The sequence below is a fragment of the Lutra lutra genome, chromosome 9 (genome assembly GCF_902655055.1).
Source record: "Lutra lutra chromosome 9, mLutLut1.2, whole genome shotgun sequence".
NCBI classification, from domain to species: domain Eukaryota; kingdom Metazoa; phylum Chordata; class Mammalia; order Carnivora; family Mustelidae; genus Lutra; species Lutra lutra.
In genome coordinates this window covers 98836341-98862185 of record NC_062286.1, presented here as the reverse complement: position 1 = coordinate 98862185, position 25845 = coordinate 98836341, and the positions used below count along the sequence as shown (strand labels likewise).

General features: G+C 43.6%; 1 protein-coding gene across 3 annotated transcripts in view; it reads left to right on the top strand.

Annotated features, from left to right (window-relative positions):
• CFAP61 (cilia and flagella associated protein 61) overlaps window positions 1–25845 on the top strand; it is a 298721-nt gene that overhangs the window by 136110 nt on the left and 136766 nt on the right. For all 3 annotated transcript variants that reach the window (XM_047743846.1, XM_047743844.1, XM_047743845.1), the window contains exon 17: window positions 1954–2088. In XM_047743846.1, coding sequence (XP_047599802.1) covers window positions 1954–2088 — 135 coding nt within the window. The remainder of the gene's footprint in view (window positions 1–1953; window positions 2089–25845) is intronic.

Here is a 25845-nt window from a genome sequence, read left to right as displayed (position 1 = left end):
AGACTTGAAAGGGGATGAGATGCAATCAGTAGGTCAGTGAGAAGTTGTCCCATCATATCCCATTCATGACCAAAATCTTTCTCATGCTCTGTCCAGAATCCAGGATGTTGTCATGTCTCTTCTTTGTTACCACAAATGAGCTAAGCAGATTTTTAAAATAATCTGATTCATCAAACTTAAAAACAGTCTAAAGGCTATCGGTACATTCCCCAAGCCAGTAATTTTGCCAATGTATCTTATTTAACAAAAGCCTTCTGGGGAAGTACAGAGGAAATGGGGAAGAAGAAAAAACGTGGAAAAGATTTTCAGCAAGAGGTAGAATATGCTCTAATGATGATTTTTTCCCTATCAAAATGCAGTGTGATAGACATGAGAATATCCTAAATTTGAACTTAAGGAGATGGAAAGGAACGGTTCTGCTGGAAAATCCTGGTCCCGCACATTTTCTTTTTACTTTGCATTTGGCAAGTTGCCAATGCGGTGACCTTCAGGATGTGATATTAAATTCTTAACGTTTTATTCATGACGTTGCCTGCATGTGCCCAGTTGGTCCAGAAAGTCCTTTTGCATCCATAATAGAAAACAGTATCTTTGACATTTCGCTGAACGTTCACATATTTACCTCAATTGTGTAGAGAATTTGGAACATGTTATGCACTATTTCACATAGGATATAGAAACACATTTGGAGACAGATTTTTCCTCTCTGCACTTCCAGCTGATTTACACATACACGTTTAAACAAGGGTAAGAAGCAATACCAGGTAATTTAGGTAAGAATTGACAAGTTCTGCTATAAATCCCTTGACTATAGTAAAAGTGAACATTGGGCTCTCATTATGAAGATGGTTTTACCCACACCTTCCTGCTAGGAGATCCTCCAGGAATAAAATCAAAACTCTGGCTAGGAATTCCTGGCTTCTATTTTTCAGTGTGCAAGGTCAGGGTATGAAGTTCAATAGTGAAGGATTTTAGAAATCCCCTTCTGAAGCTCTCAGAAATGCCTGGGGGTGGGGGGCTATCGAACAGCAGCTAAGTCATACGTAAACCATCTTATTTATTAAACTACACCTAGTTTTAGTTGAGTTTTACTTGCTTTGTTTTCCAGTTTAAATTCCATAAACATGTCATTAGAGATTTTGGTGTCACAGTTTAACTCCTGAGGTTTAAGTGATTGAAATACCCTGAGTTAGTTTCACCAGAACCCCCCAGATTTCATAAATGTGAAAGGAATAAAAATCACCATGTTCAGTTTTCTCTGCCAAGTTTTAAAAATGGAGTAAAATGAATATTTAACACATTCTCCTAAAACATGATTTATCATAGTCTGTTACAGTAAGCATAAATCCGGCTCATAATTTAGCACTAATATAAGTCAAAATAATATGATCCAATTTCCCTAACCCCAACCCCACTTTCCAGTTTCACCTTTTTGTTTTAAAACCCTTCTTTTTGTCAACAAAGATCCATTTGGAGTAACTGTGCCTTTCACGAACAGGAGGATCTCCACGGCTGCACTCAGCCTCCCCTCAGATGACATGTTTATCTATGTGCCTTCTTAAAGCAGCTTGTGCCAAACACGCAAAGGTTAACAGGACGCAGATAACAGAGCTTAATGGGGTCAAATCAAGCTGATTCATGATCACTATGGAGAAGAATATCCTCCTGGGGAAAATACTTGTACTGAAAAATCCCATAAACCAAACCACTTGTTTATCTGTCATTCCCACAGAGATAGTAATGTAATTACTCTCGTAATTATCTTCATTAGTGTCAGGCATTATCTACAATTCATTCCTCCGCTCGAAGAGTCTGTTTGTTTATTTGCTGATTTTTCCCCCTCTCTCCGATTTGGCCGGGTTCAGACTTTTGTATTTGTAAAGCCGCACGCAGGCATCTGTGCAGCACTGCCCTCACATTCTCTCCCCTAAAACAGAGATTGCTGTCTTTCAGTTCCAGAACTCCTCTGCCCACTCCCTGACATCCGCCCTTCATTACTTGGTTCCCGTGCGGCCACGACGACAGATTGTCTATCCTCTGGAAAAGCTTGGCATCAACGCTCCATCAAAGGCGGTCTCCAAGGATCCGGTGGGTAGCCGGGCGGCAGCAGGCAGGGAGGCGCCGAGCCAAGTCGCGCGGGCGTGGCAGATGGGGTAGCAGTGCCGTCTTCTCGGGAGCAGGCTGCTTCTTAATTACAGGGAGCCTGGAGCTCGTGCCCTTACAGGGGCGCCCTGCCCAGGCTCCCCTGCAGCCCTTTCCCTCAGGTGGTTATTTCACAGAAACCTGAAACAGGGGTGGCCTGATCCCTGGATGACAGACCCCACGGGGACGCTTTATGTCTCTGCCCAGGTGGGCGGGAGTCAAACTCCCGACGTATTTCTGTTTTCTTTCTCCTTCCTCAAACACAGGTTCCCCCTTTCCACTGATGTTTTGTTTGCAAGGCAGAAGTGGGCATTCACAAGTCTGACAAAGCTGACAGAGACAGCAGAGCCGGGTCCTAAGCTGGGTTTGCTTTAACCCCTCTGTGGGGAGCCAGGATGATTAACCGGACTCTCTGAGCTGCCCTGGGGTGGCACGGGGCTTAGCCTTAAAATGAACAACCCCGGGATGCGTTTATTACCAGAACAGAAGAAACCCAAATAGAACCTAGATTGCACTTTCACTGAAAATGCACATGTGTGTGTACACATGGCCATGTTCAATGAATTAGCTGGGAAAAAAAAAAAAAAACCACGATCTTGTCAAGTTGATGTGCATATGTGGGCTTGTAGTATTTGTAGACACTTCCATTTAAATAAGTTGAAAAAAAAAAATTCCCTCAGTGTGCTGACGTTTGTCTGTTGTGAGAGAGGAAAGAGGAAAGTGGAAGGTTTAAACTCTCCAAAAAGACTAGCCAAGGAGTTGCTCGATGCCGTGCTCAGATGAAGAGCTTGGGCAACCCCAGCAGTGCAGGAAATATGTCATTCTGCTGCCCCCAGCTCCCAGTCTGCAAACGGGTGCACTGGGTGGAGCGGGGGAGGGGCTCCATCAAGACCCGGCTGAGTGGCACCTGCTTACCATAACCACGGCTGCTTAAATCCTGCAATCATCCTTACATTTGTCAAATGGACAATAAATTTATATCTCTTTTCTGATCAGTTCTAAACTTATATTTGAGGAGTGACTAAAAGTCAATAGCAGTTCTTTCCCTCCTTACTCTTTATTATGGAAAAGGTCAAGCATATACCCAAGTAGAAAGAACCAGATAAAGCAGGGCTTCTCATCCTGTCTGTGCCGAGGGACCTTAACCTCTTTTTTTTTTTTAAAGGTACAATCCAACATAGACCGATAGCTTTGTAAAAGGTGAATTCCTTAAGAATGAGTTTAACAACAAAGGAAGACAAAACTCAAGTCCAATTATTTTATTATTAGATCAAACACAATTACTCTGCCCAATTGTTATAAACGTTGCTGAATGCTTCTCTCCATCTCTGTGCTTACATCTTCAAAGACCAATGACAGTTTGCCGATGGGCACCTGTCTCAGACCCCATGTTGAGTAGCACTGAAACACCCAGATACTTGGCACTGAGCTTCAAAAATGTCCAATTCTTGCAATTTTTGTCCAATTTTGAATCATCTACACCCCCACCCACTTCTCCTTCCTCCTTATCATTTTGAAGCAATTCTCAGATACATATATTTCATCCAGGATCATGGGTAGGTTCTAAGTAGCAGGGCCCAGAGCACTACAACTTATGGTCTGTCCACGCTGAAGGTAAGAGTGGCCAAGCCCATCTGGAGGACCTTTGGGACGGCCACCAGATGGGCTGTTTTCGGATTGGACTCCTTTGGAATGAAAGCCAAGACCCACAGGTTTAGCACAAAGAGAGTGCCTTGGGGTCATAGAGGGTGGCTTCTTCTATCACACCCTGAAACAGTTTCCCTAGAGTCATGGTGACCCCAGAAGGTGCCTCCCTTCCCAAGGATGCAGCTTCTGTGTCAGATCAAGGTAAGGAGGACAGTTGCTGCCCTTTTGCACTCACTGCTGAGAATCCTTCAAGGATGGACAGACCATATTATTGGACCAGGAGAAGCCCTCACGGGACTCCATTGCCTTCAGTTCTTCCAAGGAAAGGGGGGAATGCAAAGCTGTCACCTGGTTACCAAGAACAATTCTTTTGTGAATACCAGGAGCTTCTCCCCACCTCTGCCCCCAGGAATCTCCAGATCCTGGAGCTCCAGGTGGGGATAAAGCCAGAAAAAAACATTTTGTTTCATTCAAAACAATCTTATCATGACTTCCCAGGTTGGTATGAGTTAAAATCATTACTTACATTTCATAAACTTTTCTGTGGTAATCTCAGTGTGCTGTGTGTGCCCTGTAGAGCCTTAGCTCATTTTGAGGGACAGCAGAGAAGGATTGTTTAAATCACTGGTCCAGGGAGACAACAACTTACCAGACGGGTGGGGCTGGTGCTTGGTACCTGCCATGTTGTGCCGTGTTGTCTATTGTATCCGTGAATTTTGACTTTTGTAGAAACACTTCTGCTGCTACTTATTGTACTCCTCCTTGAGAAGGTTCTAGTAAAGAATTAGATTTAGCAAACATGATTTAGTAAATATTTCAGAAATCTTAAAAGTTTTATCGAGTGATTATCAAGACCATAATCCACAAGGGACAGGACTGGATACTCAAAAGTAAAAATGCTAAATTATATTATTTAAATTTTTTTTTCGTTTCAACATTTTAGTTGGGTTTCATGCTTTAGGCCAATTACCTGAGACAAGGGTGAGCCAAATAGAAATTTTCTAGGACGAATTTCTATAGAGTCCTAAGAACATTGTTTTCTTAGAAGAGCAATAGTGTTGCAGCCATTGAACTTAGTGAACTTGAGTGACTGTCATTACTAAATGAACTCCTTTTATTTTCCCTTCAAGTTTGCTATACCCCCTAGCAGATGAAGGTTATATGGCTCCTTCACCATGTCCGCACATTTCCCTGGCTGGGCACTTGCCTTTCATACCTTTTATCCTACTTAAACCATCTCAGAGTGACCATCCTTTCCCTTGCTTTCACGTAGAAAGCCAGTCTTCAAGGGAACAGATCACTCCAGGCATGAGTAATGGGATAGAGAGTGTTTCATCTCGGTGGGTTGCCAATTTGAATCTGGCACAAGCGAGCAGTGATTGAAATTCATCACTGTTGGCAGGGAAATATGTCCCCACCCACCCCAAGGCCCTGGTGGTTTCTGCCTGGTTTGGATGATAGGTGTCTCTGCCATAATACCTTCCCTATTATTGTATTAATTGACTGCCTGCCCCATATCGGGTCTTAAGAAAGGACCTGGAAAACACATAAATGATTTTCATCACATATTACAGAGGCAGGTCTCAAGGATTCATCATAATATCTCCACAGTCAACCAGTGTAGATCCACGGATAAGAGAGAAGGCTTTTTTTCTGACCAAGACCATAACTACATGGGCCAGGCTTGGAAGACTCATTTCTCAGCTTGAATTGTCCATCTTGGCCTCACATTGTGAGACTTATTGGGACGGATTTTTTTTTTTTTTTTTTTTTTTTTTGGTAATGAATCAGTGCATGGTCCACATGCATGAAAACCATGGTCAGGGAAATACTCAAAATGTGGCTGAATTAATTGAATGACCATATTAATGAAAGACTGTGGAGCAGTTTGAGCCACACTGACTTTGGGATGGTTCCATTTTCTTTCCTTTCCTGCTCCCACATAGGCATTCAGAGATAACCGTGACCCCTGCCCTCTGGAAGTTCACAGACTGGTGCCCGTGTTAATGTGGGGACTGTTGTGGCTAGTCAAACCAGGGATGGGAAGAGGGCCACACTGGCCCCGGTGTTGAGAGCCAAACTCAGGGGGAGGATCCACACCGGGTCTCCACCATCACTTGGTCGAGAATGCGTTTGTTCTGACATACTGTTTCATTTCAAATGAGTCTTATTTATAATATGAAATACCAGAAAATCTGCTTTGAGCTGAAACAGCTCCTATGCTCACTTCAGTCTCATACATGCTCCCCATCATCCATTTCGGTGTCTTTTGCCCTTCATCTTGGTTTATGGGATCCATAGAATTACAGTGTGAACTCATCTCTCTTTCTTCCCCCCCCCCCCCAAATTTTTGGGACCAAACCAAGCTATTATCTTTCAGATGATGCAGGAATCTCATTTTCAGGGCAATCGATGCCTGTGGTTATTATTTGTGGTGGGTGGTTGATTAGTGATGGTCTTTTAAAGTCTTAACTAATGAATTCTTTGAGGCCTCCATGTTCCCTTTGTCCTCCTACAAAGGAAAATGACAGTTTATTTAAACCCCCCCCCCCCCCTTCTCAGAGCTAAGTGCTGGCCGGCTTCTTCCTGGTATGTGATCTCTCAAGAAGATGTCACTGACTGGCATTCAGTTACCCTTTGAATTGTCCCTTTTCATCTCGGCTGTTCTTCCCCAGTCCAGTGGTAATTACCATCTGATGGACTGTTACTGGATACTGTTTCACTTGTGCATCTGCTGCCCTAGGAAATTGCATTATTCTCCCAGCACCTGCTAAATTTTCCCCAGCTTGATTGTCCCCCAACCCCTTCTTTAAACTTGGGAACTTTGGCTGCCCATGGTTAGACTCCACTGGTTGTAGTTGTGGTCAGAGTGTGTGGTGTATTTTGAAATCAGCCCTTTGGCTTCTCCTGGATAGAGGTTACTAAAAATACGTACGCTTGTTTTTCAACATCGTATATGCCCTGATCCTCTCAGTGTGACCATGGTGATAGGATCTTGAAATGAAATTAACGCACTTTAAATCACGCCCATGAGTCAAGGGTGCTTTTTCAAGCCATTTCTCAGCCATTTGCACTACCTATAGGAAGTGTGTTTGCTCCTATTTATGATGAACCCTTTTCTCTGACATTCTTAGGATAGTTTATAGACGTTCCTTCATGAGCTCTTTTTTTTTCTCCTTCAAACAGTACAAGTTCTGTGGTCATTTCATTCCAGTTCTCTGAACACTATCTAGTTTAGTATTATATGCAGTATACATGTATACAGCAGTATGACTCATGTGCCATCAGTGATTTATTCTCATTATTCACATAATTCCTTCCTTTTAAATTTACAGAAAAATCGCAACAGCAGCGATTTCTCCCAACAGCCTTACTAAAGGCTTGCCATGAATCAGCACGTGTAAAGAGTCACAGCTACGCCCCTCCTCAGGGTACCTAAAGAAAACAGGCTTGTAGGGAAGGAGGGTAAATGACTTGTCCAAAGACTAATTCATTGGCAGAGCTTCAGATCTGGACGGTCTGCTGCCAGAACCCTGCCTTCAACCATCATGATATATATATTCTCTTATCTAAAAAGCAAAAGTGCTGCTATCACAAGTCATTGTAGGAAGACCAAAACTACAGAAAAAGAAGATGGCTTGACAGAAGACCTTTTGGGATCTCCCAGATCTCTGGCACCAGATCCTTAATCAAAAGGTGACCCACAGATAACTGTCTTTCCCCCAGAGAGGTTTGGATTTTCCTCTTGGCTGAGTCCTTCATTCTTGATTCTGATTCCGGGCCAGCCTGACCCTGGCCGGGGCTCGCCTGGGAAGGAACAGATGCACAGGGCCAGGCTGGTGTGCCAGGGTCAATTTTTAGACACCCGCTGATCAGGCTATTGGTACTCTCTAGCTTATTGTCGCAAACCTTTTGAAATGATAGTGGCAGCTGCTAGGAAAGGAGGAAAAAATTGGGATCCCATACATAGGTTATGTTGTGTTATAAATTTCTTGATATTCAGTTCTGTGCTACATGGAGCTTCACAGTGTTCTTAGAAAGTGCTAGAAGAAATGGCCTGGAAAGTGACTGAAGGTTTGTATGGGAGGCCAGGGATGGATAGGAGATGCTCTAGTGGCATAATTGACAAGCCTGGACATTGTTTAGAAGTTGACCTGTGGGGGCGCCTGGGTGGTTCTGTGGGTTAAGCCTCTGCCTTCAGCTCAGGTCATGATCTCAGGGTCCTGGGGTCGAGTCCCGCATCAGGCTCTCTGCTGAACGGGGAGTCTGCTTCCCTCTCTCTGCCTGCCTCTCTGCCTACTTGTGATCTCTCTTTAAAAAAAAGAAAAAAAAAAAAAAAGAAATTGACCTGTGATCAAATGCCAGAATGAGATCTTCGGGGTGTGATAAGCTAAGACACTGTGAAAAGTAAAGTTACTTCTTAACAATCTCAACATCATCAAAATCAATCCTACGTCTTATCCTTATTTTCTAGGGTAGATATCATAGGACAATCACTGTCTCTCTCTCCCTCTCTCTGTGCCTTCCTCCCTCCCTTTCTCTTTAACAGCTTTATTGAGACATAAGTTATATGCCATACAATTCACCCATTAAGTTATGAAACTTATTAGTTTTTAGTATATTACACAGTTGGGCAAACAATACCATCTAATTTTAGAACTTTTTTTGTCACTCCAGGAAAGAAAGCCCTTAGTATCTACTCCCTACCCACCCCTTTCCCCAGCCCTAGGCAACTACTGATTTATTTTCTGTTTGCCTGAATCTGCCTACTGTGGACATTTTGTAGAAGTAGAGTTATACGATGTGGCATTTTGGGACTGTCTGCATTCACTTAGCATGTTTATAAGGTTCATCCATTTTCTTGTGTGTATCAGTACTTGATTTTATTTATTTACTTGGGAGAGAGAGATTGAGAGAGCAAGGGAACACAGAAGGAGAGGGAGAAGCAGACCCCTGTTGAGCAGGAAGCCTGATGTGGAACTCAATCCCAGGACCCTGAGATCATGACCTGAGCTGAAGGCAGATGCTTAACCACTGAGCCACCCAGGCGCCCCTGCTTGATTCCTTTTTATTGCTGAAGAATACTCTATTATATGTATCCGCTACATTTTACATTTTATTTATCCATTCATCAGTCAATGGACATTTGAGTTGTTTCCATCACGTTGCAACGAACATTCCTGCACAGGTTTTTATGTGGCTATATGTTTTTGTTTCTCCTGGGTGTGTATACCTAGGAGTAGGATTGCTCGTTCATATGGTAACTCTATGTTCAACATTTTGAGGATCTTCCAAACTGTTTACCCCAGTGACTGCACCATTTTGCACTCTCTCATTCTTGGGTGAGACCCAGCATTCCTGCTAATAAGTGGCCAAGTGCTGGTCCACTCAAGGCCATGGCCAGGCAGTGTATCTAACTCTTCTTTCAGTTCAGAAGCGGGGCTCCTCCACCACTCCTGGAGAGCATCATTCCTGGTTGACTGTACACCGACAATACTAGCTTCAGTCATTCCGAAAGCAGAATTTTTTCTAAAATCTGATCTCTCCTGATCTTATCTTCCTTGCCTTACCCTCTCTGGCTCATCAGCCTTCTGTAGGCTTCCATGCACAGTTAGAAGAGCTCCAGCAGCAGGAGGAAAAAAAAAAAAAAAAAAAAAGCCCATCCAAACCACAAGAGAGAAATGGAGAACTTTCTGGTTTTTAAACACCAGCCTGTCCTTTGTTTGAGTCCACCTTTCCTAGTGTTACTGCTTTTAAAACAGCTCCGAACAGGAAAAAAAAAAGAGAGAGAGAGAGAGACAGAGACAGAGAATCCTGGGGCTTTCCTGGATGCTGATCGGGTTCTTGCCGCAACCCGGTAGGAAGAAAAAAAAAAAATGCATTCTGTTCCCTGCAGAGCCAGAGTAATGAATACCACAGAGGTCCAGAAGCGCCTCGGGATATATCAGCTGTCTGCTCTCGCTCTGGAGGGCCCCAGCCAAGCCGGGCTCCTGGGTGGACCTAGCTCCCCGGGGCAGGAACTGGCCTTCACAGCTAAGTGGCTTCTTCACAATCCGCCTTCAGGGAGGAAAAGGCAGGGCAGCACCAACAGGAGGCTTTGCTTTGTGTATTTTTAAATAGCTGGGGATATAAAATGACAAAGGGGACAATTAGCCCTGCAGATGCTGACTCTGACTCAGGAAGTTACTTCTTTTCCTCTTGATTAAAAAAAAAAAATAGGCCGTTACAAAAGCAGTCCATATTTATAGTAGAAATTTTAGGAAAAATCAATAGAAAGAAAATCCCTACAATCTGCAATCCTCTCTCTCTAGGTTACCTTTGTTAATATTTTGGTGTTTTTACTGTGAGATTATTTTCTGTGGGGAAAAAAAAAATACATGGCGATCAAATACGGCGTTTTGAAACACACTTTTCCACTGAATATATCGTGAATGTCTTTGCATGTTACGAAGTATTCCAGAATGTCCCTTTAGTGGTTGCACTTGCCCTGTGATGAACGACCCCCTCACCGTCCGTGAGTACTTCCTGTGCTGGGCTCTGTGTCAGACACCTGCACGGATGGACTCAACAGAAGTCGGGGTGTCATTGTCCCCGATTTGTGGGGGAGCAAAGAGATGAGGAGAGGTTCAGTTATGTAGCAGAGCATTAAGCCCAGCAGGACTTGTGGGACTAATGACGAAGCCGCTTGATTTCTGCCTTCTGCCGCTCTGTAAATGTGCTCTCTGTGGCCGGGTTTCCCGCCCTAACCCCCGCCCCCCACAACCCCCCCACCCCCGCCCCGTACCCAGGCAGAAAGAAGTAGGCAAGGCCTGTGACTTTTTGGTCAGTTTTAGGTAACAAAAGTTGCATGGGTCACCCCTCCAAATCACAAAACCTCATCTTCATTCCACGAAATGTCCAGTTTCATTTCCTGTAATAATCAAAACTCCACTTTCCTCTGAAGATTAGAGTTCCTGCTTCCCCTGCGGAAGCCGTAGCTGGGGAAGGAGGGCAGAGAGGCCCTTTTCTCTCTAACTCACCAAGCCCCCACTTATTTAGCATCTCTTTAGCTTATTACAGTTCGGGGTGTTTTTCTTTAATCCTGTTAGTTTCTTGTTATTTAGCTATATTCCTGGTCCTTGTGTAACTGGGGGGCCAGGGCAGGGAGGAGGGGCAGCGCTGGGGGGGTGGATTCCTTCCGTGACTGCTGTTGTCATCGGATGGCTCCTGCTCTGTGGGCCGGACTCCTCTTCTCATGGTGGGTGCTTGGTTTCCTCAGAGATTCCTGTCACTGGGGACCTCCCACCCCCATCCTCGTGTAGGTAAGAACCCTCTAGCTCTGGGGCACCTGAATGGCTCAGTGGGTTAAGCCTCTGCCTTTGGCTCAGGTCGTGATCTCAGGGATCTGGGATCAAGCCCCACTTCGGGCTCTCTGCTCTGCAGGGAGCCTGCTTCCCCCTCTCTCTGCCTGCCTCTCTGCCTACTTGTGATCTCTGTCTGTCAAATAAATAAATAAAATCTTAAAAAAAAAAAAAAAACCCTCTAGCTCTGCAGCCTGAGTCTTAATCTCCCCTCAAGGTGGCCCCCTAGGAAAAACCTCTGATAAAAGTCCACACCTGTCAACAGATGGCCGCTTCACTTCGTTGCCCAGCAGCAGCCACCGACCTGACGTGCCCTTCAGATCTCTCGGGCAGAAATCACGTAGCAGTCCACTTGGTCCACTAACTGTGGGAGCTCATGTGAGGGTTGCTAAGGGTTCCCATGACCTTTTCTTGAGACTTAAAGTGAAAGACAAGGCCATCCCCATGTCTCCTCTTTGGGGTGGGGTGGCATCTGACCCAAAGCAGATCATTGTAGCTCACTGAGGAAATCTCTAGAAGAATCTTCTCTTATATCTATTTTTCTTACCCTTTTATATTCTCATTGTGAGTGACGGCTTTAAAAGTCATTTAACCAGTACTTATCCACCTGCTTTGACATTCTTCAGAAGAGGAGTTTCTTTGGAATGTAGCACCCATTGTCTTCAGCCTCTGCTGTCCTGTGTGACATAATTTACCCGAGGCCAGACAGCTGCTAGGCGCAGGCTTTGGGACGGCAGCATCCTGGTGCCAGATCCCAAGATTCACCACTGGTGTTGCAAGCCAATTCCCTAATGTTGGTCATTTCAGTCTTTATCCAAATTATATCATTATGAACAATGCTGCCATGTCCATACTTGTTATTTTTGAGGATATTCATCATTATGTCCTTTCAGCAAATTCCTGGAAACTGTTTTGCTAGGTCAAAGGTAAAGCTACTCTTTCTGGAATCAAAAAACATCAAGTTTTAGAATTTAGGAAAATGAAAGTTATGATTCCCTACTTTGAAAAGATCATTTCTCTTTGCAATGGGCTTGCTTTGTCTAAGTAAACCACCAGCATGCAGGAAGCCCTTTTTTATTGTCAGATATAAATGTTTCGAGTCAGATAATGAGGTCTACAAGATGGCAGTGTTCCATTTTCCCATTTTTCTTGGGCTCCTCTGAATCCCTCCATGGAGTCTCCACTCCACCTGAAGGGAGAAGTAATCTCCATCAGTTCCAAGTAAATTTTACCATTTAACGTTTAAATGGAGTCCATTCAGGAATTTTCCCTTTTTTTTTTTTTTTTTTTCCGGTGAGGAAGACATTATAGTTCTCGAGAGCCCATGAAGCATCTTGGCATCACAAAGGCATGGAGGGGTTGGGGAGCCATGTTCTGGTGCTCAGAACTTCAGCTTGTCCTAACACATCCCTTATTTTGTCATCCAGGTCCCCAGCTGGCCCTTAACTACTTATAGTGGGGACATTCTCTTCATGGCCTTGAGAACTGTTTGAGTCAGGCAGGCTGTTGACTGGAGTGTGCTCTTCCTGTCTGTATTTCTCAATATATATCCTTCTCCCCCACACCTCACCCTCTCTTTCTGTCACCCGCTATGCTTCCCTCTCTGATTCTCTCCCTCCGACCCCACTCTGGGCTTTGGGAAGCTCATGACCAGCCTCATCATCTTTCTTGCCCTGACACCACCCTCAACCATCTCCACCTTTCTCGGAACAGGTGGCAGGGGCATCCCTGTGAGGCACAGATTGCTCTGCTCCCATATTCCCATGTTCTCCAGAAGCTCTGTGAGGATCCTGTCCCTGACTTCCACTTTCATGGCTTTAACCAGAGGGAAGGAGAGGCCTATTCCATACTTGTCTCTCTTTCCCTCTTATTTTCCTCCCTCTTCCAGTATTGGGACAACAGACTTTGTTATCACATTATCATGTGTTCTTTTGAAATCTATCATTTAAGAAGTGAGGCATCAACTCTGACTTCTGATACTCAAAAGTCAGGCTTTTCTGAGACTCAAAAATCTTCTCTCAATCTGCCATGAGTTTTGAAAAGAACTGACCTACTCACTCTTCTGCGGCTATCTGTCCAATGGCTGGTGTCCCCTGACTGCTGCCTGAAGATGTCAGGAGAAGTCATGAGTCAACAGGGACAGGAATGAAATACATCTGTTAATATTAAGTAGTACTCCTCCATGATGATAACAATAATATACACACAGATTGCAGACCAAGACGGCCCCTGTGGGGCTGGCTCACTCCCTCTGGCCAATGGAGGAATTAGAAAAACATAGCTCCATTCATTATGAAGCGATTTTGTGTCCATGGATACACATATTATAAATCCAACTTTTAGATCTTTTCATGAAAGCTTTTAGATGTTGTTTCTTGTTAATAAATTCTACTTTATTTTTTTTTAAAGATTTTATTTATTTCTTTGGCAGAGACAGATCACAAGTAGGCGGAGAGACAGGCAGAGAGAGGAGGAAGCAGGCTCCCTTCTGAGCAGAGAGCCCGATGTGGGGCTCGATCCCAGGACCCTGAGATCATGACCTGAGCCAAAGGCAGAGGCTTTAACCCACTGAGCCACCCAGGCGCCCCAATAAATTCTACTTTAAAAAGGAAAAAAAATAGAAGAGAGAGAGAGAGGTAAACCAAGACCCAGACTCTTAACTACAGAGAACAAACTGATGGTTACCAGAGGAGAAATGGGTTGGGGAAGGGGAGAAATAGGGGATAGGAATTAAAGAGTATGCTTGTCCAGATGACGATAAGTAAAATGATTTTAAAAATAAGTAAATTCTTGTTTTAAAAAGTAAGATACACTTTCTTGGAAGATGCGAAAGACTAGGGAAACAGACAAGCCAGCCAGAAACCTAGAGAAGTCATACATTCCCATACATACGCTCCCATGGAGCTCAGGCGGATTTGAAGTTTTCTAGAATTTAGTAATTTTCATAAAGCCTTCTGAGTTCTATTGTCCTCATTTACACACTCACCAACTCTGAAGGGAAAGTGACATTTGCCCCAATTGGAGGCAAGAGAGTAAGTGGGCCTTGCAAGCCAAAGTGCTGGCTACCTTCCTGCCTGCTCTGGCCTGCCCCCTGCTGCCTCAGCCCCGGGGATCCCCCTGTGCCTGCTCCCGGCACGTTGCCCCCATCCCAGGGGCGGCTCCAAGTCCTCTGTCTTCCATCCTCACACTGCCGCCTTTCTCTGGGGTCAAAGCTCTTTAAGGAAAAATAAAAACCATTATCCAGTCTGTTGCCTCCAAACCATTAAGCTGAGTCAAGATTACTGACGTCACGATCTCCATGGTAACCAACTTAATAAGCAAGAAAGAAAACAAAAAGGGCAGCTTAAAACAGGAGAAAAAAAAAAGAGAGAGAGATAGAATAAATAGGTATGGAAGGAGCGTGGGAGCCGTAAAGGTTTTTTATTGCTACTTGTTGGAGATCTCAAACACGAGTCGACAACAGCACGGGCAGGCCCCAGCAGTTCCGGCGGTTGAAACCCCTGGTAATAAACGTAAATTACATCCTATACCCTTGCTCCTACTTCTTGCACTCTTCAGTTGTGTCCCAGCTTTTGTTTGTTCTGTTTTTGTAATATAATTCTGTGCGTTGAAATGATCACCATGGTAGTCGTTACAATCAAGGTTTTTATGGCAGTTTATGCGTTTAACCGAAAGGAGCCACGCTGCTAGGGAGCCAGTCTGGGACAGTGCTCTCCCGTCACCCTGATGAAGCTCCTCTGGCCGAAACTGTCCCCGTTGTCACCTCCATTCACTGACCCTCAGTACGGTGCTCCAGTGAAACCAGAGGTGATTGTTAATTTTAAAAATTGAACCCCGTGCTTTCTTTTCTTTTCTTTTGCCTTTTCTTTCCTTCCCTTCCCTTCTCCTTCCTTCCTCCCTCCCTCCTTCCTTCCCTTCCTTTCTCTCTCTCTTTCTTTCTCTTTCTCTCTGCTCCACACCCAGCATGGAGCCCAACAGGGGACTTGAACTCACAACCCTGAGATCAAGACCTGAGCTGAAATCAAGACTCAGATGCTTAACCAACTGAGCCACCCAGGCACCCCCAGGCATTTTCTATCACAAGTTGTAATTTGTGAGCTGGTCATAAATGATGTCTGATAGTGTCCCATGGAAGTATATATAATTGGCCACTATTTTAATTAGTTTACTAGGCAGCCTCCCTCTGTACACACTGGGTCTGGAATCACTCTGTGTTGGTAGGACCCCGACTAGTGGCCCCCTGGGCCACGTGACTTCTAACAGCTCACCCCTCCTTTTGTGTCATCAATAGGGGGATAGACACGCAGACAGATACACACCTGTGTGATCTGATTCACTCCAAAGGCAGGGGTAAATACCAGACTCTGAAGGCGTTTGGGTAGCTAGATTCAACTCTATGCCCAGTGCCCTATCCATGACCTTGGTTCGTCACCCCTTTTATCTTGTCAGGTGTAGGCACCTGACTCTATTCTTCATGGGGATTTTCCTACCATCTCCCCTCTCTCTAGTGTTTTGCTGTGCAAGGGCTGTTTGTTCTGGAGGATGCTGCCTAGGGCCCAGGAACCCTTGGATCCTCTCAGGGCAGCCAGGCTGAGATCCAGGTTCCGTTGGGCATGAAGTGAGACAGGACATGAGTGGCTTGCCTTCTGGTGACCTGCCCCACTGGAGGACAGCCCACCAAGCCCAAATTCCAAAAGGATCTCCAGGCCCTAAGTATCCAAATGCATCTGTTTATTTTGTTCTGGTTAATTAGGGGTTTATTTCAACTGTATAAAAATATACATGCATATAAGAAAAGCAGGAAAGAAATACATACAAACAAAAATAGTTATGCTGGTGTTAGAGGGAAACTTTTTGTAAAGACTTTATTTATTTGCCAGAGAGAGAGAGAGCATGAGACAGCATGAGAGTACAGGCAGGGGAAGTGGCAGGCAGAGAGAGAAGCAGGCTCCCCGCTGAGCAGGGAGCACAATTCGGGACTCAATCCCAGGACCCTGGGACCATGCATGACCTGAGATGAAGACAGATGCTTAACCGACAGCTACCCAGGTGCCCCAGTGTTAGAGGGAATTTAAAAAAAAAAAAAAAAAAAAAAAGCTCTGAATATCATCTTTTGCAAAATAAAACATAGAAAAACATTAAATAATTCAATGAAACTGTTCAATTGGTTTCATTATATTTCTCTGCAAATAAAAAAAAAGAAAGCCTGGGAGGGGATGGAAGATGAGAGGTGGGGGAATGGGGTTAGGAAAACCGCTCTGGTAAAGGTCATTTAAGCAAAGACCTGACCTGAGGGGTAGAGGGGTGGTGTGGGGGCCAGGAGGAAGGAGCTGATTTCCCTTCTTCATACCTGTCTGAAACCTAGGCGGTCCCAGGGCCTGCCCGTTGCCTGCACGTGAGAGCCTCCTCCACCTGGGCACACTCCCATGGGGACACACCCAATGACAGCACTGAAGCTTTGCCTTTGATTTCAGTTATTTTTTTTTTAAGATTATTTGTTTATTTGTTTGTTTGTCACAGAGCGAGAAAGAGAGAGAGCACATGCAGGCAGAGTGGCAGGCAGAGGCTGAGGGAGAAGCAGGCTCCCTGCCGAGCAAGGAGCCTGATGTGGGACTCAAATCCCAGGATGGGGGGATCATGACCTGAGCTGAAGGCAGCTGCTTAACCGACTGAGCCACCTAGGCGTCCCGATTTCAGTTGTTTATTTTTTTAAGATGTTATTTATTTATTTGACACAGAGAGAGAGATCACAAGTAGGCAGAGAGGCAGGCAGAGAGAGAGGGGGAAGCAGTCTCCCTGCCGAGCAGAGAGCCTGACATGTGGCTTGATCCCAGGACCCTGAGATCATGACCTAAGCCCAAGCCCGAGGCTCAACAGAAAGAGTCACCCAGGTGACCTTCACAGTTATTTTAAATGAATTGCATGCCACAAGCCCAACAGATGCTGTTAAACATTTCAAATTTTGTACTTAAACCTTCCTTTTCTTGTTAACCTCCCATAGCTTACCCAAAGCACTACCAGAGCTGTGTGGAGTTGTAACGCCCCTTGAAGCAGTGACTTCGGTTTTTTAATAAAGAATAAAAAAAACAAAAAACAAAAAACAACCCAACTCAGATTTTCAGAATTTCAGAATTTCAGGTATCCAAATGATTGGAAAAGGTTAAATATTTTCCCTAGATGGCAGTTGGCCTCCTAGGAATTCCTGGGGAGGGCATTGTATCTGTTTAAGAAAAAATGACAAAGTAACTGCTATTTTGAAGGCTTTCCTTGACAGATGTGTAGAGTATAGAAATCTATGTATTATTAAATAATTCTTTATAATATGCTCAAGAATAAGCAATTTGTAAGCCTGTTTACATTCTCGCCATCTGGGTGCATTCTGTCACCCATCTGTTTCATGTAATTATGTAATTATCAATATAAGGAAAGAATAGGTGATATAATTAACAAGAAAAACCAGTCCACACTGAAGAGTAAAAACGACATGCATCTGTTGAATTGCTTTTTGTTTCTCTTCCTTCATTGTTAACTGTTTTTTCATTTCACAGTTGCATTCAGGCTGTCGGCTTGTATCACACCCACAGGAGAGCTGTTTTTGCCATGGTGTGCTCTCACATGCTCTCTCTCTGTCTGTCTGTCTGTCTCTCTCTCTCTCTCACACACATGAACACACACAGAGTGATTAATAAAGTATCAGGGAGCTGACATAACTTTGAAAGAAATGAGCAAGGTCTTCTTGGTATTATTCATTGATTCTCTACCACTGGGAGAGCCCTGATAGTCATTTCCAGAACACATAATATGACAGCTAGAACTCTAGGAAATATTTAAATTAATCAGTGACAGATGGAAGGGCCAGGCCGGGGTGTGTGGCCCTCACACAGGATGTTGGATAGAGAAACCGCTTTAGAAGAATTCCCCTGCTTGGTACTTTTAATGTCAAGGCTCAAGCAATACGTGTTATTTCATGATAGTACAACAATCCCAGTGGATTGGCTTGACTTCTGCCCAATCCCACTAGTCAGTCATGCGAGTCATTCTATAATGTAATGGATGAAAACGATGATGGCTCCCTGGTATTTATGGACAGCGATGCAGAGACGTGACCACCAACTCCTCTGTCTGCTCAGGCTGGGCTCAGATGCTCTCCCTCCGTGACTTGGGACTAGCAGAGGGGTGCACATGTGTGTATTCGTGGGGGGCATTGCAGGGATCTCTCCACTCCTGCTCTCCAGAGGATGGATGCTCCCTATAGGAATTCTCCCCAACAATTAAGGAAGCCCTCACCTTGACCAGACCTTAGATTTCAGTTCTAAGGCACACGAAGAGGGGCGACCCTCTGACCCATTTAGACGATAGTCCTTAATGGAAATGAAGGCATTGAAATCTCCATATTTCCTTCCATTGATTCAAGATCAGGAGCAGGCCTCCTGGTATGCTGTGCAGACCGTCTTGCCCCTCCTTCCAGGGATAACCCTTCCAGGGCTCTCTCCCCTGCTCCCTGTTCCGGGTGTGTGCATGGGAAGGGAAGGGAAATCCCAGAGCTGGGGGCCCATAAAAACTGCAGAATAACTCTCACCAAGGAGCTAAGCCTTACAGCTGAGCTAGAAATCTCTAATTCAGTCATTTCTTGACTTCTGCCTAAAGCTATGTTTGTTTGTTTGTTTGTTTTTAAAGATTTTATTTAGTTATTTGACCGACAGAGATCACAAGTAGGCAGAGAGGCAGGCGGGGGGGGGGGGGGGGGGGGGGGGAAGCAGGCTCCCTGCTGAGCAGAGAGCCCGATGCGGAGCTTGATCCCAGGACCCTGAGATCACCACCTGAGCTAAAGGCAGAGGCTTAACCCACTGAGCCACCCAGGCACCCGTAAAGCTGTTTTTAAAAACAGTGCCGTGCACCAAACGTAAACCTGGCTGTGTTTCCTCTTGCTAGGTGAGCATTTCACGTATTAAGATGGTGGTGGTTTAACAACCTCTCCTCCTCATTGCATCCCGTGATGGAGCCTCTTGGGCACGATGGCTCCGGCCACGCCTGGCTTGCTGGTTGACCTCCCATCCTGGGAGGCTTGTGTAGGAGCAGTCACTGACTTCCCACCTCCACTGTTCCGTGATCAGGAAGAAAATAAATAACTAGTTCCCACCTAGGTTCCTCTCTGTTGCTTTGAAGAGTTTTCTTTGATAAATTCTCCATAAAGCAAATAACCATCCTCCAGTCTATTTGTATTTTGAATTATTACTTCTGTGGGTTTCTTTTTAAGCCATGGATTCCCAATGAACAAATATATAAGAGAAAATCATTAGGCCCCCCGTAGGGAGAGCATTTTAAAGGAGTAAGTAATAGGGACAAATGTGGCTAGATTTCTCAGGGGATTTGGTGTGTTTTGACTTAATACTTACTTATTTCCTTAATTCAAAGTTAAAATGATTTAATTGCAGCCATACTGACTAATCCGTCAAGGATTTTAAAAGGAAGAAGGCCATCTGATTCCTAAAGTACCTTTCTTGTGTCATTTCTAGTTTCAAAAAGGTTTTTTTTTTTTTTTTAAAGATTTTATTCATTTATTTGACAGACAGAAATCACAAGTAGGCAGAGAGGCAGCAGAGAGAGAGGAAGGGAAGCAGGCTCCCCGCTGAACAGAGAGCCGGACGCGGGGCTCGATTCCAGGACCCCGGGATCGTGACCTGGGCCAAAGGCAGAGGCTTAACCCACCGAGCCACCCAGGCGCCCCTAGTTTCGAAAAGGTTTTAACAATGATTTCTTTCAAGAAACATTTCAGCTTATATTTTTGAGTCTTTTTTTTTTTTTAAACAAAAGAACATGGGGTGGTGATTCCTCATGAGAAAATTGTCATAGAAGAGGTATTTACATATATATCATATTCAACTAAAAAATTCAAAATGAAAAAAATCCTTGTATTTTATACCAAACCCTGTTAAAAATCATTAAAGCTTAGACTAAGTGGTTTTCACTTAACCCTCCAAAGTGGCATTAATTTTTCAAGTGGTAACTGTTGCTGAAGATGCTATTGTGCCCGTGTGATAAATGTTTAATGATTTGGTAGTACATGCATGGCTTAAAATCCATTATTTATTGCACCTTCGCTTGCCTGGCAAAGGTGATGATTTTATAGCCCCAGCAGTCATGCAAACACATTTATACCAAACCGATGACTGATAATAAATTTCCTTACTGTAAATGTCAGTGGGTTTCATGTGTTGCTGCCATTACATCTTGTTTGGAAGCCGAACGCTACACAGTTATGGGAGGCGCCAGATGGTGTCATTAACACGAACGCTGGGACTGTTTACCGCTGACGTGCATGTGAGAAATTAAAAGGGCGGGCCTGTCTTTGCACTGAAGCATGATGTCAGCGGTGCACAGGTGTAAAGACAGGGCAATATGCTTGCCTATTCCCTTCCATCCCACCAAGAGGGATTTTAGGGGATTTCTCTCTGAAAATAGTTTTGTGTTTGACTATAGAACAAGGTGAAGCAAAGGGGAACCTTCTCCTGAGGACTCCTGCTTGATTTTGTGTGTGTGGGGTCTTAAGCACCCTGAATTCACACCTGCCATCCCATAGGTGTTTCCCACATCAGTGGCAAGCCAGCTTCTCTTCCAGGCATGGCAAGGCCTTTTGTATTAATTAATTATAGCAGGATTGTTGTTGTTGTTGGTGGTGGTGGTGGTGGTGGTGGTGTTGGTGTTGGTGGTGTTGGTGGTGGTAGTGGTGTGTGTGTGTGTGTGTGTTGTAATTTCAGATATTTAAATGCTCATTTTGGGAAAGTTCTGTTGAGAGCATGGAATTAGCATTTCTAAAAAGTGTTCAAAATCATTAGGAATTGATTCAAAAGAATGAGGAGAAGAAGGAAAGTGAAAATTTTCTGAACTAATTTCTTCCATGCAATGGGCTCATCTGTTCTTAAGAATTAGCAGTGGGATCAAGACCTTGACTTTCCCTGCTCCAATGTGAAGCATCTGAATGACTGAAATTAGCCTCCTGTGTTTGATTAAAATGTATCTCTGTGTTAATTGGGCAGTGGCCACTCCCATTTATTGTTTGTCAGTTTCTTCCTGTGGCAGTTTCTGCTTAGCTCCCTTCTTTTCCATTTCAAAAGAAGCCGGTTTGTTGTCTTCCTTCCTCTTGAACCCATTGATTCTGACCAAATTCCTTTGAACTTTGTTTTTAGCCTTAGCATTCTCCATAGGAATTTGCAGAAAGGCTTCTTCTCTCCAAACAATCATTGTGCATTGCTCTCACAAAAAAGCCTAGGGAAACTTTTGGTGTGCAGAGTTTTTAAGTCATGTGAAAAAGAATACAAACCATAGTTTGCATTGAGTTGAAAGAGATAGACTTAATTCCTGCAGACAAACAGAGGTACAATTGGAAGTCAACAGGAATAATGAGCCTAACTGAAAGACTGAAAGTGCGCTTGAAGGCACACCTTCCAAATGAAAAAGAGAGTCAGGCATCTTAGCTTGCTCCCAGGACAAGCAAGCATGTTGAAAATCACTGGGGGTGAAAATAAATAGTAGGGAGACAGTGCGACTGAAAAGCTGTATCTGGGAATAGCACTCAGTTGGACAGAGGTGCTCAGGAAAATTACTTCTTTTCCTCCATGGTTGTCATTTTCCTAACAAATGAATCAGAGGTCTAAACCGGCAGTGCAAATAGTCACGTATGTGACCTGAGCAAACAGCCTCTCCCCTAAGAGAATGGAAAGTTCTCATCTTATTCTGTTCCCAGAGGTGGGAGATGGCAGCACCAACACAGCTGGTTGTGGGTTTTCTCTCCCAGCCTTCTCTCTTGACCTCTGCTCCTCCTCTCCCTCCCCTTCGGTGTCCTACTCGCCTCCTGGATTGCCCAGACAGAACCATTCTGCCTTCTCAGGACAGCCTCTGAAAATGCATTTATAAAGACTGATCTGTATTTCAGTGGGAGGTGTCACCCTTCCAGACCCTTTTCCTGGCTTTTCCCTCTCATCCAGAAAGTTCTTTCCCTTGTCCATCTGAACATTTATTGATCCTTCTAAATCCAGCTCAGTTGGCACTTTCTCCAGAAAGACTTCCTTGACATCCCAGACCACCCAAACATTAGCTGTTTCCAGAATTGCCTAGCTCTGCAAAGCCTTTGCTACCAATCCTCAGTATCATGAACTAAAGGAATGTGTTCTTTTGATCCACTAAATTTTGGATTGGTTTGTTACATAGCAATAGGTTGCTGACACAATCCCCTTATCACTGCATTTTATGTACTGTGTTTTACTTGTTTATAGGTCTGTCACCTGACTTATTGCTAATTAAAGATGGGAACCACGCTTCATTCTTAGCTCAGCACATAGACCAATGTTTGGCACATGGTAGATGCTCAAGATGTATTTGTTGAGTTGACATTGTTGCATTAAGCTCTATGTTAAAGTTTTGATGGCAGAATTTCTGGCATCAGGGTACTGAATGGGTTTATCCTGATGCCCCGAGGCAAGAATCATCTCACATATCCAACTGCCTTCTCCAACAAGTTAGACTGGCTTTGTTGCTAGAATATTGATTTCATTCAAACACTTTTTCCAGGTACTTCTCTGACTGGGGACAAGACACTGTGACATTGTAGCTCTCTGCTATGTATTTGTTGTTGTTTCTATAGAAATATAGGCAGATTCCAGTCTACTTCTAGGATATTAAAGGCAAAATACTGTCAAGCATTTCAACTGTTTGGACATCCCTGATAAACCACACGTCCCACCCTTTATGATGTGGGATGGAAAGAGAAGGATGACCTGAAAGCTTATTTCTTTAAAACAGTATTCAGACAGATGATACACCATATAGCTCTATAAACCTTACTCTTACTTTTTTAGATAAGGAAAATAACCAATGATATAGCTTCTTCTTCTTCTTTCTTTTTTGAGATTAACAAAAATCTCAAAGTATACTTATCACAGATTATTTCATATATTTCTCTGACTCCTTACATAATTATTAAGACATTCAGAGTCAAATTCTATATTGTAAACACATACATACATGCATTTTTCATTTCATGCCTGAAGAACCATTTTTATTTTCAGATACCTGTAGGAGAATGCCATCTTTTCAGAAGGGCATAGTTTAACAGGAAGAGTGTTTTCCATCACTTTTGAATTTGAGTGTTTGCAAAACCTTTGAGACCATAACTTCATTTCATTTGCTCACACACAGGTCTTTCATGGGGATATAGAAATTGAGAATGATTAAGCAGCAAGGAAGTTTTTTAGGAGCTACATGTATAATGTATTAGTAATTTGTGCTTTGAGAAAAATACAAAGTCAGGTCGTTGATCCCACAAACCATTTCCCTGCCATGGATTTGCTTTTCCCTGAGAGTTCTCACTAGAGAAGTCATTTCTTCCATTTGTGCATGACACTGTACTGAAGATGATACGTGGAGCGCCGAGTAGCTAGAAACATGCCAGGCAAGATTCAATTAGTGTGATGCAGAGGCTCCAAGGACATTTCTAAATGCTTGCCTCATGGTAGGAAGGGAGGGATGTGGAGCCATTCAAGGTTATCTTGGTACACGTGCCAGCATGTCCAACATTGGGGATCAGTGAATCTGTGTCTCTGAAAAGCCAACAGGGGATCTCCCTTGCCAATGCTCATATATGCATCAAAGCAATCATACTTTTAGTGATTTTATGAGTGGCTTGTTCAGGGTGGTTTCTTAATTAAAAACAAGTGAGTTAATCACTGCATCAAATCTAAGGCACCATCATTTATAAGGTGTACCTTTATTTTATGTACCAGGAAGAAAAAAAAGTGGCAAATTAAGCCATGAAACAATGTTTTAATGGGAGTCCTGGATAGAATATGAATCAGTCATGTAAGTCTCATTGCTTTGAAATTTCTTTCACCTATTCCGAAAGGAGAAGCAATTTACATTCCCTTCAATAGCACTGTTTCCTATGTGATGTGAATAAAACTTTTGCATGTGTCTTAGCAACAAAATGTAACACAGGTACCTACTTGTGGGTATCTGTCATCTTTTATTTGCTCCTATAAAGCATTTGATTGTTGCATTGCAAGAAAATATGGAATTAAGGCTATTCCTCCAATGACTAATATTTGCTTCACTAATATCAAATTTGCACCCTGCTGTTCAGTTTCTGAGCCTTTATGGGAACACAACAAGTGTTCATTTTAATGCCAATCATGCTGTAATCTTTCTGAAAACACTGTCAGTAGCAGTTAAACTCCACATGTGTTGCACACATAATATAGAGAACTCTCCAGAAGTGATGTCAATGACTAGCCATGACCAAGCCCCCCACACTCAGGAAAGGAATTGTGTCACTGCTGCTGCCCAGCTGACTGCAATGGTTAAAATGATATTGACTGTGAGGTTGATTTCAGGGATGCCAACATGTAAGAAAAATGCACATCCTAGAATTGATGAAATCCAGTGACATCACTCAACTCAACTTCCCACTTTTTTTTTTTTTCCCTATATAAGTGTATAAGAATGGTCACAAGTTAGGGTCAGAGGGTGGCCACAATTTTAACTTTTTATCATGTTTGAAAAATAGTGATAATATCCAAGTGAGGAGTAAGAGTGTATGAAGGATCAGTACAGGAGGAGTAGATAAAAGAAATATAAGAAAAATGCAAGTTGAATAAATTTACTCAATGAATTATAGTGGCTTCAGGAACTATGGCAAAGACCACTAGTTGCCCCCAATAGCCATTCCTCCCTTTAGTCTTACTAATGGAACCTCAATTTTATTCAAGGTAGTGATGCACCCAATTAGGATTATTTCCCACTCTTCCTTACATTTGACTTGACTGTGTGACTCAGTGTTGGCCACCAAGATGGAGGTAGAAATAGTTGGAATGGGAATTCTGGGAAGGCTGTGTAAAGGGAGGAAGCCTCCTTTTTTCTTCCTTCCTCCCTTCTTTCTGCTACTTGGAATGAGGGAATAACTTCTGATCTCCAGCAGCCATCCTGGGCCATCTGTGAGAATGGAAGCCTTACACTGGGATGGGGAATTAGGCAGGGAGAAGTCTGGGTCTTTGATAAGTTTATGGCACCTGCTTCAATAACTCTGGACTATACTTATTTCCAGATTTCCTTTGCATAAAAGAGAAATTATCTTCCATCCTGTTTAAGCTACTGTTTTCTGTTTCAGCTGGGTTTTCTGTCGTACGCAGTCAAGCCCAACCCTAACTGATATAGGAATCTTCTTTCTTCTGCTAGGATTCAATCTCTGTGGGAGTACGCGACAAGAAATCTATTAAACTCCTACTATTTGCCCAGGATAATGGGGAAAATGTAAAGGAATTAAAAGCATATGGTTCTTGAAATAACAATTCTTCGTGGGTATATGTTACTAATAAATCTGTCAAGGCAATACAGTAGCTCTTCGTTCACCTCCCAACTATTTTGTGAGCACCTAGAGTGTACCTGGAGCAGATCCTGCAGCAACCACAGCCCACCCCGCCCACGTGGCACAATTTGGGGTATGCTCTTCTCGTGTGATGAATGCAAGCCAGAAAGTGTCCTTGGCTCATCATTGCCCTCAGCAGATAACATAGGCTGAACAGCTCACATTTTTTCTGGAGTGCTGGGGCTACGAAACGTATTGGGAAAGTTAAGAGAATCAAAATCACAGCCTCTTCTTCATGGCCTCCTCCTGCTTTCTCAGGACAGTGGCCTTGGTGTTCCTACCAGACTCTTGAACACTTGT